The sequence below is a fragment of the Halichoerus grypus genome, chromosome 7 (genome assembly GCF_964656455.1).
Source record: "Halichoerus grypus chromosome 7, mHalGry1.hap1.1, whole genome shotgun sequence".
NCBI classification, from domain to species: domain Eukaryota; kingdom Metazoa; phylum Chordata; class Mammalia; order Carnivora; family Phocidae; genus Halichoerus; species Halichoerus grypus.
This window is the reverse complement of record NC_135718.1, coordinates 152,756,465-152,774,982: the sequence shown is the minus strand read 5'-3', so window position 1 is coordinate 152,774,982 and position 18,518 is coordinate 152,756,465. Positions and strand designations below refer to the sequence as shown.

The window sequence follows — 18,518 nt, the reverse complement described above, 5'->3', positions numbered from 1 at the left end:
TACACGGGGAGTGTCACAAGGGCAGGAGGGATAGAGTGAAAGCAGGTTCCAGGGCTGGGTGCTGGGGATCCTTGTGTTTTCATGGGTTACTGTCTGGATGAGAAGAAAATGTAGGAGAGGTAGGGTCAGTTTCCATGCTACACAGGACTCGTTATGTAGCATCTAAACTAGGGGATGTGGAGCAGGATGGAAGCTGGTGACAGGAAGAAACTGGAAGTCAGAGAGGAGAATCAGACCAAGAGGGGAAGTGAGAGTCTGAGTAGGTGTCCAGGGTTCAGGGAGGAGCACATTTGCATTGTCGCAAAGACTCAGGGAAGGGTGGTGTGTGGAGAAGGAAGTCAGAAGAGAGGGGCTGTGTGTGGGGTAGGTTTGCTAGAAAATAGGTCAAAGACCAACTTTGTAAGAGAAAGAAAGAACATCTGCAAATACAATGCTGTTCCTGCAACTTGTGTTGCTGGTGGTTCTCCTCCCACGTGGTGACAGTGAAGATGGTGAGGACTCTGGCCCTGCCCAGTGGGTGCATGTGTGTTTTGTGTGTGTGTGTGTGTACATCTCTTTATGTGTCTGTGTCTGTTTATGTGTGTCTGTGTGTTTCTGCCCGTCTGTGTGTGTTTGTGTAAGTCTGTGTGTTTGTGATGTGTGTACATGTGCTTGTGTGCATTTGAATATGTGTATATGTACGTGTGTATAGGTGCCTTGTGCGTCTCTGTGCATGTGCGTGTGTGTATGTGTGTGGGTATGTGTGTGTGTGTCTGTTTGTATATGTGCATATGTGTGTGTATGTGTGTACATCTCTGTGTGTGTCTGTATGTGTGTATTTGTGTCTCTGTGTGTGTGCACTCATGGTCTGAGTTCCCCGATGCATAACTGTGGAGGGAGAGTGTCAGCCTGGTTCCTTCCTGAGCATCCCTGACCCCAGGGCCCTGTGCTCTTCTGAAGGTTGGATATGAAGCTCGGTGATCTGGAGCAGCAACTGTCTCCTGAGACAACTATGGCTTCTCTGGCCTCCAGATTTTGGTTGTCCGCCCTCTCACCTTCTTCTCCAATCTTTCTCCTTCCCAATGCTATCCACATTCAATGTTTATCTGTCCTTTTTCCACAGCCTTCCAGGAGCCAATCTCCTTCCGAATCCTCCTGACCACATCTTTTTACAACCGTTCCTGGACACAAAAGCAAGGCTCAGCTTGGTTGGATGAGATACAGACTCATGCCTGGGACAGTAAGACTGGGGCTTTCATTTATCTGCAGCCTTGGTCTAAAGGCAACTTCAGCAAGAAGGAGCTGTTGGAAGTACAAGAGTTATTCTACACATACTCCATTAGATCTCCTTTAATATATCATAACCATGTCAGCCAATGGCAGCTTGAATGTGAGTTCAATTCATTTCAGGGGTGGGATGGAGGTGTAAGGTATGTGTGTATCTCCTTGAGTTCCTTCTTTCTCTAGGAAATGAACTGCACTGTCTTCTGAACCTCACCTCTCTCTATCTGAAAATTGAATCACACCCATCTGGGCAGGGGGTAGAAACCAGACTGTGATTCTTGAAAAGCTTCACATTTTCTTTAGCTTCCCCCTCTTCTCATTGACCACAGGCTCTGCTCTCCTGTCTCCCACTAGTGTCTCCCATGACCATCACTTTCCCTGGCCTCCAACAAGGCACCCTTGCTCCCTCACTTGTGACTGACTTTGAACTGTGCTTTCTCCCCATTCAATCCCAGCAGCGATGTCTATTTGTTCCTTGTACCCCATTGCACTCCCTTCACCCTAGATTGTTTTTACCCCAGCTCTCCTGCTGAGTTATTCCCTATTCTCTGCCCAAACCCTTCATGTCTCTCTTCCAACATTCGCTCCCTCCTCAATCATTCACCTTTGCCTCTGCCTGCTGCAACCACCTCTTCCCCTTTGTCTGAACCTCCCCTCAAGTCAAACTTTGCTCCATTCCCTCCAATCCCCAAATTTACCCTTCTACATCCAGCATCCTTGGCTTGCACTCACCTCATTTCATCTCCTTCACTCCCTCTGTATTGTAACTCACAGTCTCTCTTCCCCAGATCCCTTCCAGGTACAGCTGGTGTTAGGCTGTGATTCCCACTTTGGAGAAGCATCAGTAGGCTTCATGCGGATTGCTTATCAAGGATCAGATCTCGTGAGTTTCCAGAACACATCATGGTGGCCATCTCCAAAGGGAGGAAGTAGGGCTCAGCAGGTCTGCACAGTATTCAATCAGTACCTTGTTTTCGATGAAATAGTACACAAACTCCTCAGCGACTCCTGCCCCCGGTTCCTGTTGGGTCTTCTTGATGCGGGGAAGGCGTATCTCCAGCGACAAAGTACGTCCCACTCCCTCCCTCCATGAATTGTCTACTCTGCACTCATAAATTTGTACTATTATTTCAAATTCATGGCAAGAAGGAGTCAAGAGGGAGAGGGGATGATGGTGATGGGTCTAGAGGTAGAAATCTATCTAAAGTGACATGAATATCTACCCTCTCAGTCTGTGAATTCCTGTCCTGTCTCTGCAGTGAGGCCAGAGGCCTGGCTGTCCACTGGCCCCAGTCCTGGTCCTGGCCGTCTGCTCCTGGTGTGCCACGTCTCTGGCTTCTACCCAAAGCCTGTGTGGGTGATGTGGATGTGGGGTGAGCAGGAGCAACAGGGCACACAGCGAGGTGATCTCCTTCCCCATGCTGATGGGACATGGTATCTTCAGGTGTCCTTGGATGTGAAATCCAGGGAAGCAGCTGGCCTGTCGTGCCGGGTGAGACACAGCAGTCTAGGAGGCCAGGACATGGTCCTCTACTGGGGTGAGAAAGACTGGGGTCCAGCTGGGAAAGAGGGTAGTGGTCCTCCAGCAAAGCAGGATAGCCAGATGAAAAATTTGGGTGGCTAGACCAAAAGTGACTAAAAAAATTGGTAATCCAAGAAATGGAAGAGCTGAGAGTGAAGTCTTGAAAATATGGGAGGATGCATTGGATTGGATGAAGGGTCCATCTCTGAGGAGGGATGGGAGAAGTGAAAAGAGGAAGGGTGGTTGGTGAGGCAGAGGTTGACAAGAGCAAGGAGGACAGGGAGGTGCAGTTCAACCCAGGGTAGATGGGAAGTGATACCTTCTGTGCACCAAACCCACAGAGCAGCCCCACTCCATGGGCTTGGTCTTCCTGGCGGTGACAGTGCTCCTGGTGCTTCTGGCAGGTCTGGCGTTGTGGCTCTGGAAGCGCTGGTATGTCTTTGGAGCCACCTTCCTGTTCTTTCCCCTGTGTCTTCCCACCTTTCAGTCTGTCTTCAACCCTCCTGCTTCCAGTGGCCTCCCCCCTGCTGTTCTCACCTCCACCTGCTGCAGAGTGACTCTTCCTCTGTTTCTCCCAGGAAAACACACTGGAGACAGCAGTGTATTGACCTCCCTTCTGAGCGAGATCCCAGCAGCCCAGGCTCCACTACTTACCTAAACCCAGCTCAATGGTGACGTCCTTGCAACTCTGTGTGTGTAATTTTGCCTTTCATTTTTGCTTAGTGATCAGTTGTCAAAATAAGCTCAGTGTAATGTAGGGTGATTTGTTGTTCTGACTTGGTTCTGGAACTTAAGTGTCAAAATTTAACTTGGTGCAAAATGATGTCCCAGCACCTCCATGGGTCACAGGCATCAGATGTCACTTCCTCCAGTGAGCCCTCCTTTATTCAGAAGTGGGAGCAGTCTGTCTGGTGAGAATTTCCACCACCTTTTCGGACACTGACAATTCTATTCCTGACCCCTGGTGCTTGTTTTCCCCAGTCAGGACCCTTATCCCTTCTAATTCTTAGGATTCTTGAGAGAAAAGTCCATGTTTTCTTAATATTTGTATACTTGGAAAGGTGTCTCACCTGCATGGAAATGTCCTCAATAAAAATCTGTGTTGAATTTATGCTAAATACATAGGTTTTTCTTCTTCTTTTTCTTCCTGACATGTTTGTAGCAGTTGAGATGTTTGATGCTCTTCTTGTTAAAAGTCTTGTCACCTAGCCAAGGGAGTTCACAGTTTCCCTGTTCCTGTTGACATCTCCAGGCCTCTAAGTAGAAACAAGTTTTTTTTGTGAAGATTTGTATTATTTAAAGATTTTTTTTTAATTATTTATTTATTTGGCAGAGAGAGAGACAGCGAGAGAGGGAACACAAGCAGGGGGAGTGGGAGAGGGAGAAGCAGGCCTCCCGTGGAGCAGGGAGCCCGATGGGGGGCTCGATCCCAGGACCCTGGGATCATGACCTGAGCCGAAGGCAGACGCTTAATGACTGAGCCACCCAGGCGCCCCAATTTGTATTATTTAACTACACAAACCTATTGGATGGATCTGTTGCTCCAAGTATTCTGAATTAAATAGAAAGGCAGGATTCAGCCTTCTTGATGTCTGTTGGACTTAGAGAAGCAGCAGAACTGTCACCCTGGGACTTTTTAAAAATATAAGGTCTTGTCCTCAGCTGACTTCCTGAATCACAATTTGCATTTTACCAAAATCAGCAGGGAGATTCACAGGTGCATAAATGTGATGTCTGAGAGGGAGCAGTGCCTGTGTGTCCCTGAAGGGAAGAGAGACACTCCAGGAAAAAGAACAGGAGTGTTTTGGTCAAGAATGAGTGGGGATCCAGCAAGGACCATGCATACAGTGCCTCCTGGCATTCTTGGCTGCTGTGTTGCCATCCAGAGGACATGGAGTCAGGGACAGTGAGCCACTGTCCCTGGGGGAGATGCGGGGTACAGATTCTGGGAGCCTCTGTTCATGACACTTGCCACCTGATGACTACCCAGTCTTGTTTCACGTGCGTTCCTGTTTAAAGACAGCTTCTTGGGACGCCTGGGTGGCTCAGTTGTTTAAGTGTCTGCCTTTGGCTCGGGTCATGATCCCAGGGTCCTGGGATCGAGCTGTAGTCCAGCTCCCTGCTCAGCTTTTCCCTCTCCCTCTGCCCCTCCCCCTGTTTGTGCTCTGTCTCTCTCTTTCTCCCTCTCTCTCAAATAAATAAATAAAATATTAAAAAAAAGATAGCTTCTTTAATACGTATGTATTTGTAAATAATTTATTGTATGGAGTACTTCCCCACACTTAAACACCAGCTCAGAACTGTGCAACATTTCCCAGCTCGGGTACTGTGATTGCCACGGTCTTTGGCTTTCAGTCCCACAGCTGTGCTGCCCAAGATGGTTTTACAGACTAGGAAACAGTCATCATCTCATGGATCCAAGAACAAAGCTCCTTTTCCCCTTTTTCTTGGTGTCATCATGCAGTCATCATAGCCTCCTAGATGTTACTTTAGCACTCTCTGGTGTGGATCCACATTGCTGTCATGAATGTCCTGTTCCTTTCCTGGATTTCCTACACTGTTGACTCATTACCACCGAACTCAGTGCCCACAGCTCTGCATCAGGAGCCTGAGTGGGCCTCACTTACACAGGTGTTTTGTCATGAGGCACATCCCACCTTCTTCTGCTTAGGACACCAGTTAACCCTGCAGCTCTGGGCTTCAGGGCCATTTTAAACACTGAAATCACCTAGAAGACCACGGAAGTGCAGAAAATATGGCACCAAATGGACCATGAATAGGACACATGTTTACAGTATGGGAATTAACACAGGAAGGCAGAGGGGCACTTGGTTCAACCTTGGCTTGGGACACCTATGGTGGTTGCACTCTACGTGTCCATGAATAGTGGTGAGGGCCTGTGTCTGGGGGTTACAAATCAATGTCAGCAGGTAGGCCAATCGGTACAGACAGACTCCGAGAATAATGAAGATGGATCTTCTGTGACTGATGACCCCCGTGGCAGTGTGAGTGGAGACATCCATAGCTAGACCTCAGTTACTCTAGTTTCATTAATTAACTCAACAAACCATTCTCAAACACTGACCATGCAGCAGGGACATTCTGAGTGTCAAATGGTGAGGAGGAAAAGGTCTTCCCTGTCTTCAGAGCTTGAAAATTTTACTTCCTGGTTTGATTGTTGTTTTCATTGTTCTTTCTAACCAGTTTGTTAGTCAGCAACTTATGTGGGTTGAACTAGGGGACAGGGAGTTAGTTCTATTTTTTTTTTTTTTTTAGGGCTGAGAGTGGGGCCCAAGACTGAAAAATGTCCAGAGGGGCCATGTGCAGGCCCCAGCCCTACACATGTGGACGCTTCTGGAAAATAACGTTGAGATGGGAGAGGTGGTAAAGGTGAAAATATGGGAATGGGGAGAGCAAATCATGGGGACTTCTGCAATATCCCCACCTGAATCAGACTGCTTGGCTGTTTCTCTAACTTCCAGTCCACCTTGTCACCCTCTCATGGCCACCATGTGGATTTTGGTTGGTTGACTCCACCCTCATGTGTAACCTTGGGCTCTGATCAGCCTGAGGCCATCAGGAGAAAGCATATTTGTCAATGTGACATGTTGAAGGATGGGCAGGTAATCTGCAGGTCAGGCCAATCATCAGACAGATGCCATTTGTATCACCCAGAGTGATGGTTCAAGGCCAGGAACCTACTCCAGGTGGTACAGGTCACACACAGCCTGATTCTTATGGAGGATGGAGGGAAAAGAAATGCGTTCTCTTGTTCTGGATGATAAGGTCAGGGTGTGAAGCCTGAAATAAGTACAATCAATTTTCAGCATCAGAGAAGCAAGCTGAGGATGAAGCCTGCATGCAAGAAGGCAGAGAAATTGTATACATGAAATTTGCCAAGAGGGTAGATCCCAAGTGTTCTCACCTGAAGAAAGAAAAACAAAAGAAAAGAAAAAGAAGAGTTCTGGATGTGAGGTGGTGGCCGAGTTAACTGGCCTGGTTGTGGGCATCCTGTCACCATGTACACATACACCAAACTTCTAATGGTTACTTCATTTTATGTTTTTAAAAGAAAATGTCAATTAAAGTATTCCAACATGAGATGAATGCTACATAAAATATTAATTTTCATGATTTGCTTCAAATCAAATTTCTTGACCAATTCTGCATTTTCCTTCTGAAATGCTGCATGCCCTCACTGAAGGCACTGCAGGTAAGGACATGAGCATCCAGGTGCAGTTCCATGCATGCTCCATGTGCACCAGACTCCCATGGTTCTTCAGGCTGTCCTCTCTGAGAAGTTGTTGGAAGACTTTCCTCAGAAGGACTTTTGTTCATGTTACGTCACAGGCTTGGCTGCACCTGTTAGAGCCCTCGAGGGTCCACATGGCCTGTGGTGCCCTCCAGCCTTCCTCCCTGGGAGCCTGGAAGGCTGCACACTATCTATAGGTCCAATGTTCATTTGTCATCATACTCCAGTGATGCCGAAAACAGCAGCAATAACAAAACCAAAGCATCAAAAAAGTGAAGGCAGACACACAGACTCACAGAAGGTGCTAGAGCCCCAATCACTCTGGGCTCCCCAGTTCCATCAGCCAGTACATTCCCCACATGGTTTAAGCTCTACATGGTGGACTTCTATCCTTAGTGACTGGAATCTCCCCTCTGATGGACGTGGACGTGGCCTCAGGGGGACACTGGGCTAATGTCTCTCTTCCTTGCAACGTTCCTCCTCACTTCCCTCTTTCTTTCCCTGGATTCTTGAAAATATTCCTCTATTCCTTTCTTGTCTGTTTGCTTTTATCTTCATGTGTCCTCATCTTGTGACACTCTTACCCTGTCTTGCGTGTTAACCCTGCCATCTGGATCAATCCCTGTCATGGATGTTTTCATGGATTTCTAACAAACCACTGGTCAGGAATTGAGGTGCTGGGTCTGCTGCTGATTAGTGACTGGCAGAAATTCATCCTCCAGGGTTTTCGTAGAGACCAAAGGACAAGCTGCACCAGCACATGATAAATCGGGAAGTGTTGTGGTAATGACAGTTAAATATTCAACATGCAAGAAATTTTCTGTAGATTTCTTCCTGATACAATATGTCCATTCATTCTTTCATTTCATCACGTATTCAGCTTTTCCTATTTTTATGGTAAATATATTCTCTGTGAGTGGTACCACTGTGTATGAGAGGCAGCTCTGTGTCCAGATATTTAAGATGCAATGAATAATCTCTTCCTCCAAGCTTGTTCCTTTTTTGATGTTTACATTTAATCACCCAGAGGCTAACTTCAGAAATCTTTGTAGGTTTTCCATCCCAGCTTTTTTGTCTTTGCCAAGTTATTCTCTACAAAATCTCCGAAAACTGTTTCTTCCCTTCCCTATGGTGGGGCTCATGAACATCCACATGGGGTGTGGACAGAGCTTTCCTCTCTCCCTGCAAGCATTCCTGTTGGTTTCCTAAACAGAGGCTCTACCTCAGCCACAGTGGGCTCGCATTTAAGGGATGGAAGTGTCCACTGGGAGAACCTCCTCACGGAAGGTTCTAGACTATAGTCTAGAGGCCAGTTCATGATTGGATATAGGAGAAAGGAGAAACGAGAACTTTCTGGATCTGGCAGTTGGAAGGAGGGGCAGTCTTGTCTGAATCCATGGGCTGACAGGGAGCAGGTGAGAGGGTGATGGTGGCCACTCCCGCTCTGCAGACGTGGCAGGTTCCGGGCATTGTGCCCCCACTCTGCATCACTCTCTTGACTGCTGGACATAAAAGTAATGTGATCAAGTTGAAAGGTGAGATATTTTAAAATGTGAAGTTGGGTTGAATAGTAAAAGTATGTTAAGTTAGTTAGTATGTGATGTTTTCCTAATTTATTCATTAGATCCTAATTTTGTTCTAAACTTGTTAATGGCATGTAAGAGCCATTATTATTATTATTATTTTTATTATGTTATGTTAGTCACCATACAGCACATCATTAGTTTTTGATGTAGTGATCCACGATCCATTGTTTTCGTATAACACCCAGTGCTCCATGCAGTATGTGCCCTCCATAAGCCATTTTTTTTTTTTTTAGGACATCCAGACATGTGACTAGATGGCTACAGTCAGCTTTGTACATGAGAGAAGAGTTAACTCATCATTATGTGATCACATTTATGAATCTTTACGCTTACTATTTGTAATAATTTCATTATGAATCCTTTAAGTTTTAATTATTTTAATTGTTTGTGGTCACCTTAAAAAAATCATTTTCTTATTCTCACATGAGAGGGAGTTTACTTGGCCAAGTCCAGAGCAAGTTGCAAGTGTCCAGGGAATTTCTCTGTTCTAGAGAGATTAAAAATGAACTTGAGAGCAAGGATGAGTACTGCAGAGAAAAAGAAGGGAAAGGACATTTCTTCTCAAATGAGGGCTGGACACGTCCGCACACAAATGCATGCTTCCTCATTAGCAAGAAGGAAGGAGAAGCCAACCTAGGGCATGTATCAGCACAATTAGTTAGCCTTTCTTGCAGTGAAATCCACTTTCTGTGTGACTTTAGTTTGGGGCTAGGTACACGCATTGGTGAATTTGATCATTGCTATGGTCTCTACATTTCAGAAATAATTTGCTTATGCTTTGTCCCCTTTTCTGTGGTGACTTGTAACTTGAGTCCTTCAGTATTTTTAACAGGATGCAGACCTTAAGGGATCATGAACAAGGTGTGTATCTGGCCTCACACCCGTCTGTTTCTGCATTTGTTCAGTTTTAAATATTCCAGACTATTAAACAGTGGTCACTAAGGACTGGTTTTCGCAGTCTTATTGACAGGTATTGCTTTTACATTGTTGAGTACTTATTCTCTTTTTCTGGCTCAAAATGATTGTGAAGTGACAAGTATTTGGAGAATTTACAGCTTCAAAAGCATTTATTTGTAAGCAAGATGGACTAAAAACATATGAGTTAAGATTTTAATTAAGAAGCTAGAAAAAAGACAAAGTCAGTAAAAATCTAGAAGGTAAAAAATTCATTAAAAGCACTAAAAGTTAAAAAGAAAGAGCAAAACAAACAAACAAACAAAAGGATAAAAGTGACTGACAACACCAAAGATGGCCTTTTGAGAAAATTAATAAAAATATAACACTTCTCTCAGAACTGATCGAAAGAGTAATAAATATGAGAAGTGGACATGTTACAGGAATGGCATATAGTTTGAATAAGAACATGTTATGATTTATATCAACACATTTGTTATAGATAAAATTTTATCTTAAAAAATCCTAGAAGAGGGAGAAAGTCTGAATGTACCATGCTTGCTAAGGAATAGGAGGGAAGGTCAGAGTTCCTGCTAGTTGCACAGGGTCCTAGGTACAAACTAGAGGTGCAGCAGGTAATTACACTCCAGATACTTTGTTCCAGGCAGAGAAAAGGATAGGAAAGAATCCCAACTAATTGTCCAATGCAAAATCGTCATGACACCAAAGCCAGCAAGGCTTTTTCCAGAAAAAAAATAAAGCAATTATTAAAATAGTGACTACCTGCTCACCTCATTTATGCATACTTACAGGGAAATTAGGTATATAGACTCAAAATATTTGCAAACAGAAACCAGAACCAGATGAAGTGGGATTATCCATAGAATGCAAGGACTGTTTACCATTAAAAATCTCTTAATAGTATCACTTTAACAGATTAAGAAAATAAAGGCATATAATCATCTCCAGAGGTACAGAAAAAGGCATTTGATGTATTTAAATGTCACCTCTGATAAAACCTGCTGACCCAGAATAGAGGGAAACAGCTGCAAACAGCTTGTATGACACATATTTGATTCTAAAGGTTGAAAAACATTCCAGTGAATCAAGGACAAGATGCTGACCCACCGGAATCCTCACGGCTCTGTAGAATACTACAAGCCCTTCTCAATCCAGCAAGGCAAGGGAAATAAGGAGGCATGAAAATAGAAATTAAAGAAAATATTATTATTAATGCAGATCATATGATTATATATAAGAAAATAAAAAGTTAAATATTGGGAGTAATAAGAGAGTTCAGGAACTTATCTAGATAAAAAATTTAACATGTAAATAAAAATTGTAAGGATTTCAAGAGGATTTCAAGAGAATAAGTATCTTTTTTTTTTTAAGATAATATGATTTCTACCTAGAAACTAGTGGAGTAAAAGCAAACAATTAGACCTAACATAAAAATGTAGCAAGTTCTTTTTTTAAGAAAATATTTTATTTATTTATTTATTTATTTATTTGAGAGAGAGAGAGACAGACAGAGAGTGCAAGCGGGGAGGGGGGAGAGGGAGGGAGAGAGACAAGCAGACGCTGCACTGAGCAGGGAGCCCGATGCTGGGCTCATTCCCGGGACCCTGAGATCATGACCTGAGCCAAAACCAAGAGTTGGATGCTTAGCTGGCTGAACTGCCCAGGTGCCCAAAAATGTAGCAAGTTCTTTAGGCACAAAATAAATATTAAAAAATCAACAGCACTTTTTAATACTAGCAAAAAGAGCAAGTAAGATAAAATTAGATATCATTTATAATAACAACAATATCTATAAAATAGCTAAGAATTAGCTAAAGAAAGAATATGAAAGAATTCTACAGAGAAATTATACAAACTATTAAAGATCATAAAAATATCTCTAATTAATTGGAGTTACATAAATGGAGTTATTTATAAAAAATTATAATTCTCTTTAAATTATTCTATAACTTCCATAAATTCCTAATTAAAATTCCAGTTGGATTTCTGAAGGTACATAGTAAGCTTATTTTTTATATTATATAGTAGAATAAATGACTACAAATATCTAAGTCATTTTTGAAAGAGTAGAGCAAAGACTTATTGACAATGGAATAAAGTCTTACATGCAAAAGACAACACTACAAAATTAGTAGCATATAACAAAGCAGAATATTTTTATGACCCATTGGTGGGGAATTATTTCTTAAACAAGTTCCCAGATTGGAAACTGCAGAGCCTTGGAGAAAAATGATCTATGGTGGTTGTTCACCCACCTTCCATATACACATACTCCGCTCCAGTTACAGGGGCCAGGAACTAAGTCAGGTCCTGCCGGTCAAGGGTCCTGGGCTCTCCACCCTTAGGGAACAGGAATGGGCATGTCCAGGAGGAGTGGGGGCAACACAGACTGTTCCACTATTTTGCATATTGTCGCTTCGGTACCACAAAATGTATAAAGTGGATGGACTTTTTGGAAAAAAAAATTAAAAAATAAAAGCTGTTGAATTTTACTTTGCAAAATGAAGGCTTTCTTATCAACCAAGTATAAACTGAATAAAATTAATGGTGGAAAATTGAGAGAAGTATTTGGAATTCTAAAATTAAAATATGTATATACACAGAGCACTATGGGAAGGTCTTTAAAACAGTGCTCAGTGAGATATGTCAGTAAATGGAGCATAGAGCATAATACCTTTTGTGGAAATTGACATTGTATACATCAAAGCACCACATTTTCCAAGAACACATAGAAACAGAAGGATAGCACATCAATACAGGAGAACGTGGGGAGCAGAAGGTAATGGGGGTGAACACGAGGAAGTTTACAGAGGAAGTCTGTTCAGACCGAGTGATGACTGGGGGCCACAGATGGAAGAGAAGGATTAGTTCAACCATCTGCACTTAAGATTCTACACTCAAAACACAACAGAGCAAAACTAATATCGGAAAATGTTTTTAGATTAGGTTCTATAGAATAAAAAGACTGAATTGGGTTAATGGATTGCACCAGGGATAAAACACTAGGAAAAAAAACCCCATAAAAGTATATAATATTGTATAAAATATTTCCATTTCTAAGCACAGAATCAAAATATGTGCAACATCAAAACTCTCTGGTTGAAAATGTCAGGGTTTTTATAATCACCAAAGGCTACAGGTTGGGATAAATTTCTGTATTTTACCTCTGGGTGGCAGTGCAGATTAAAACAAAGCTTATGTGTCCTTGTTCCTAAAACATTAGAAGCCCCCCAAATCAAGCGCCTTACAAACCCATGCTTAAGTTCACAGTAACTTGTTAGCTTGTCATTGACATGACTTACAAAATCATGCATGTAAGACTAATTTTATCAATAATAATACAGGAATAGAATCCAAGGGAATATATAGCTGGTAAAGAAAGATGAAGCCAAGAATAGGGTAAATTTTAAAAAGGTTCACGATGCTCTAAACGTTGGCTGTATGTGGGTTGTAAATTATGAGAGGGCTCGGAGGTGACTGAGACAGGGTCTAGAAGGGTCTAGAAAGATACAGTCAGGTAAGTCATTTGGAAAAAGTACAGCTCTTCCTGGTCCTCGGGCCACAAAGAAATTTCTCCCATCAGTTCTTAGAAGGAAGAAACTATGTAGTGCTGTGAACAACGTTCTCAGGAAAATTTGTTCCATCAGTTTCATGAGTTTCCTAGGCCTGCTTCAGTCTCTTAAATAAGTAAAGTGATTATATCAGCCTACATGAAAAATGAGAAAGTAAGTCCATACGACACAACAGGATCGAGCCGGGTATGCATCTCTCCCACTTTCTGGCAAGCTCGAGGGTTGATTTGGCACTCTCTGTAGGAATGAGCATATTGTCTATATTGAACAGATTTCATGAGTTTTGAGGAGCAGTGATGTTGAGACTCCACGCTCTAACATACATGTCATGTACCACAATTTTATATCATCTGTTACGTGCAGAGCAGCAGCCAGTCATCAGTTGAGTTGTGGGTGGGATTGGCAACTGGACATCTCTCACAGCTTTTGGAGATGTATTCAAAAACTGTCACTTGAATCCCAGAATTGCTCCCTGCAGGCCGACAGCATCCCCAGGGAGCACCGAGATGCTTCCTGAGGTAAAGTTTTGGTGCTACTCTAAGACAGGCACTTGCGGGCTTAATTATGTTCCCAGTGCATGACCAATACCACTTCAGCAAGAACGCTGGATGCGACTTTAGGCAGGAACAGGTATGAGCCCTAATTTAGGTACAAAGTGTCCTGAGAAAAGCACCCATGGTGTTTGAGCTTTGAGCAGTGTTATTACCGGTTACCTTGTTCACGTGAAACTGCTCACCAACCATCTACCCGTGTGCCTCTGTGGGCAGATGAACTGTCAAATGGGGCTCCATGGCAGAGACCACTGTTTGTCTCCAGAATCTATTTTCTGCTTCCTCTAGAATAAATCAAGCCCCACTTATTAGCTGGGCTGAATCAAAGCTGCTCCTTAAACCCCCTGTGAGGTGGTGTGGTTGTGTGTCTGCGGTCTGACCCATGGACGTACAACTTCAGGGACATGGAACCAAAGCAGCTGCAGGTGGGTGTGCTCAGCCTCCTCCTTTCTCATGACCGCTGGCTGGACCGTGGGCTTGAAGGAAGGACCTCCAGCAACTACCTCGGAGTATGGGGTGAGTTTCAGAATGAGGACCAAGTGCAGTAAAGACCATAACAGGACAAAACAAAGCAAAACAAAATGTTCAAAAACCCCCAGAACAAAAGAGGAAGCTGGCCACCAAGTCCCTGAAGCAACAGAATGGCACAGCCCTGAACTGCCCCCTTCCAGTCTGTTCACGAGGCTGAGAGATACACTATCTTTTTAAAGATAGTGCTAATTTGAATTTTTAATAAAATAAAAGTCAAATGTGTACTTTCAAAAATATCCTTTAAATTGATATCCTTAGCCTTAGTTTGGCATGATATTTTAGTAAAGTTAATACCATAAGCAGAATGATATTAGAATCCCAGTTCAATGTACTTAATCCCTTGTAAGCTTCAAAGGATTAAGGGATTTTTTTAAAGAAAAATGAAGTGGTCAGGTCAATAAGAAGAGGGTCATCGATGCAAACAAAGTTTGCATTTTTTAAATTTCGACTCTAAATCTTATGATATAAAGTCAGTCTTTGCATGAGAGTGTGGGACTGTAAAAATTGATCATGAAAGCCTCGCTCTTACAAAAATATCTGGCTTCTGTTTGGCAAAAAAAATAGTACCATTCATATATAATTACACCCAGAAATCTAAGGGTCAAGTGATAAGGCAGTGCCATTGTTTTCATATTTTAGCCGAGGTGGTGGCAGGTCTTTGAATGAATGGATGAGGAGATAAGCAGGAGAGGTGATAACGAGAGGAGGTGCTGGGAGCTCAGATGAAGGGTAAACAGAGAACAATGTTTACACAAGATAGAAAAGTGAGTAATGAGACCCAGAAAAGAGAGAAAGAAAAGGCTCTGTAAATAAAAATGAATGTGAACACAGACCAAGTCAGACAAAGTTAAAGTTGAAACCAGATTAGAGAACATCAGGTTCTCTCCCTCAGACATGTCATGGTGGGGGAAAGAGACCAGCTGCAAGTGCATTCTGCAGGTGCCCCTGTGGGGCTTATCCTGCCCTCGGTGCTGTGGATGGGGGGCCTGTGGAAGACACAGAACAGAGACAGGGCTGCTGCTGGGAGCCAGGCAGGGGAGAATAACCTGAAGGCGTGTTCATGGGGAAATGAAAGGGGCAGTAAAAGCCATGTGGTTGTGGGGGGCAGTAAGATTTCTCAAACAGGGAAGTGGGCAGAGGGTGAGGTTTGGTAGGGAGGGGATGGCAGAGCAGGGGTGAGACCATGTGAGCTGGGCTCACAGTGGGGAGCTGAGGAGAGCTCTCTCTCTGAGGGGCAAGCATCACCTACGGAGGTGAACCTGGTGTACCTGCTCTTCTCATTCCCCTGAGGCTGAATTTCCCCACATACTTCTTTCCTTCATCACTCCGTATTCTTTCCTGTGGCGATCACATGGATTGCATCACGGATGAGTCCAGGAGAGAAACCGGGTAAAAAGTAGGTCTCTACGCCTCTTCCCATGCCCAGAGGGTTGTCCTGGTCTCCTCCAGCCTGTGTGGACTCTGGCAGAGCAGGCCTAATCCCATGGTCACCTTCTCCAAGATCTTGAGACTAGAAGTGCAAGACAGTTTGATTTCCAGTGAATTCTCTCTTCCTGGCTTGTAGACAGCTGCCTTCTTGGTATCTCCTCACATGACCTTTCCTTGGTGCCTGGGGACAGGGAGAGAGGGAGAGAGAGAGCTCATTCTCTGTCATCTCTTCTTGTAAGGCTCCCCTGTTAGTAACTCGTGTAACCACGATTACTTCTTAAGAGTTCCCATCTTCACCCTCTTACACTGTTGGTGGGAATGCAAGTTGGTACAGCCACTTTGGAAAACAGTGTGGAGGTTCCTCAAAAATTGAAAAATAGAGCTACCCTATGACCCAGCAATTGCACTACTGGGTATTTACCCCAAAGACACAGATGTAGTGAAAAGAAGGGCCATATGCACCCCAATGTTCATAGCAGCAATGTCCGCAATAGCCAAACTGTGGAAAGAGCCGAGATGCCCTTCAACAGATGAATGGATAAAGAACATGTGGTCCATATATACAATGGAATATTACTCAGCCATCAGAAAGGATGAATACCCAACTTTTACATCAACATGGATGGGACTGGAGGAGATTATGCTAAGCGAAATAAGTCAAGCAGAGAAAGTCAATTATCATATGGTTTCACTTATTTGTGGAACATAAGGAATAACATAGAGGACATTAGGAGAAGGAAGGGAAAAATGGGGGGGGGGAATTGGAGGGAGAGATGAACTATGAGAGACTATGGACCTGAGAAACAAACAGGGTTCTAGAGGGGAGGGAGGGAGGGGGGATTGGTTAGCCCAGTGATGGGTATTAAGGAGGGCACATACTGCATGGAGCACTGGGTGTTATACGAAAACAATGGATCGTGGATCACTACCTCAAAAACTAATGATGTATTGTATGGTGACTAACATAACATAATAAAATTAAAAACTACAAAAAAAAAAAAAAAGAGTTCCCATTTTCAAATAGAACCACACAGGGTGGGGGGGGGTGGCGTTAGGGCTTCAGTATATGAATTTTGGTGGTGGGGGGGACACAAATAATCAGTTTATAACAATAAGACCACTTCATTTGGAGTTCAATGCCAGCAAAATTACTTGGATTACACATGTAACGGAAATTCTCTAGAAGCTTTATCAGAAGTGAAGCTGACAATTTGATTGATAATCTTATGCTTTACATCTCTACCTCATTTGGTTCTGAGCTTAGGAGGGGGAAAGAATGCTAGTTACCTGGTTCTACAGGCTCTATAATACTAACCAGTATGGCTGGGTTGGGTTGCAGTCATAAGTAAACTTGAGAATCTTAGAGGCTTGCTTTCTCACACCAGCACACCACACGCAGCCTCTGTCTTGGGGCTGCCATCCAAGGCGGCGGCTCTCCCGAGCTCTGCAGAGCCAGGTGCTCAGAGCCCCGCAGGTGGCCTATGTCCGCAGCACCACACATTCCACTGCCCGGATCTCCGTGGCCTTAACCCCCCTGTGAGGGAGCGGGAGGGCTGTGTGTTTCCTACAGGGGACTGTGATAACCATACAGCACCGTGTGGGCTATGGCTTCCTAACACTGGAGGTTGCCATTGACAAGAAGATTCGGGCAGTGATGGGATCTGGGGTGTGTGCAAGATCTGGGTGGGGCTGGAATCGTGGTTGGTGGTTCTTGGAGGAGTTTTTGGCACATAGAAATCACCCCGTATCTGTGGCCGTAATAGAAAGAGCTCACTGACTGTGACCTCCAGCCTCATTATTAATGCTGACAAACGTGAAAGAGAAATGGCTGCAAACAGGATTTAAGTAAGTGTCCCTGCACTCAGTGAGTTCTGGAAGTTATTAAAGGGCACTATAATAACGTATGGCTTGGTCTTTAAAAGATCAGAACTCATGTATGCACACACGTTAACCAGTCAGAACCACCGACAAATCACCAGGCACTTCTCAAATGGGCGACATACATATTTTTGAACATTAACAAATGCCACTCTCTTCTGACAATGTATTTCATCAGATCACAACACTTACCATCAGTGAGAACGTTCCAAGCCTTCCCTTGCATGTGTCTCTGTGAAAAGCTGTACCTCTGACCCCTCCTCCCCGCAATCCATCGCTGTGCACGTTGTCCACCACACCCTCAGGTTGAAAAGCACAGCCTCCACTCAAGACTTCAAATCACGGACACTCCAGGGGCCAGGTGGTCAGCATGCCTCCCTGGAGATTGTTGTCCTTGCGTCCGGGATGCTAGACACGGAAACAGCGATTATCACAAGGTATTTCAATTCTTGGTTTAAATACACTTGTCCATCTCTGTATGTTCACATACCTACTAAGATACTTGGTACCAAGCATGTGTTGAGGGACTTTTTAGTGAGGGAATATACAAATTAAACTCAAGAGGAGGGCATGTGCTTTGTATTGTTGATGGTCCTATGCACTCTGGGGTGGCCACACTTTCATCTCTAAGGATAGTGGCGAACCAGCTGTGGTTTATGCAGGTGCCTGGGGAGATGGCAGTAGACCTGAGAACGCAAATCCTCCCATTTACAAAGGAGCCAGCGAGAATCAGGGAAGGAGACAGGTGGAAGGATACAGGGTGAGATAGGAAAGAGGAGGCTTTGAAGATACTGAAAAGGGGAAGAGGAGGATGGAGTGTCCAGATGGGAGGAGGAGGGGACACTGAGGCAGAGCTGGTGGAGAAACTGGGACTCTGATCTGTTAGAACAAGCAGGGCTTGGCGACACCATGCAGTTTCTGTTTTTTGTTGTAGTGGTGAGACGTGAGTCTCCAAGAGGTGCAGAGACCTTCCATTGTCACACACAACTTCGAGGAGGGAATCCGGAAGGGGAGGCTGAG

General features: G+C 44.0%; 1 protein-coding gene across 4 annotated transcripts; it reads left to right on the top strand.

Moving 5' to 3' along the window:
- Window positions 1-297: 297 nt before the first annotated feature.
- Window positions 298-3,903, top strand: LOC118521327 (T-cell surface glycoprotein CD1a-like). 4 transcript variants are annotated; one of them, XM_078078484.1, is made up of 7 exons: window positions 298-491; window positions 1,103-1,369; window positions 2,052-2,146; window positions 2,228-2,330; window positions 2,523-2,801; window positions 3,127-3,217; window positions 3,364-3,903. In XM_078078484.1, the coding sequence occupies exons 1-7, from the start codon at window positions 431-433 to the stop codon at window positions 3,458-3,460; spliced, it is 993 nt and encodes a 330-aa protein (XP_077934610.1). In that variant the 5' UTR covers window positions 298-430; the 3' UTR covers window positions 3,461-3,903. The 4 variants fall into 4 exon arrangements, 3 of the variants coding, with proteins under 3 accessions (XP_077934610.1, XP_035925684.1, XP_077934611.1); XR_004910108.2 differs by having other exon boundaries at window positions 299-491; window positions 2,052-2,330; window positions 2,523-2,755; window positions 3,364-3,465; XM_036069791.2 differs by having other exon boundaries at window positions 300-491; window positions 2,052-2,330.
- Window positions 3,904-18,518: the final 14,615 nt, after the last annotated feature.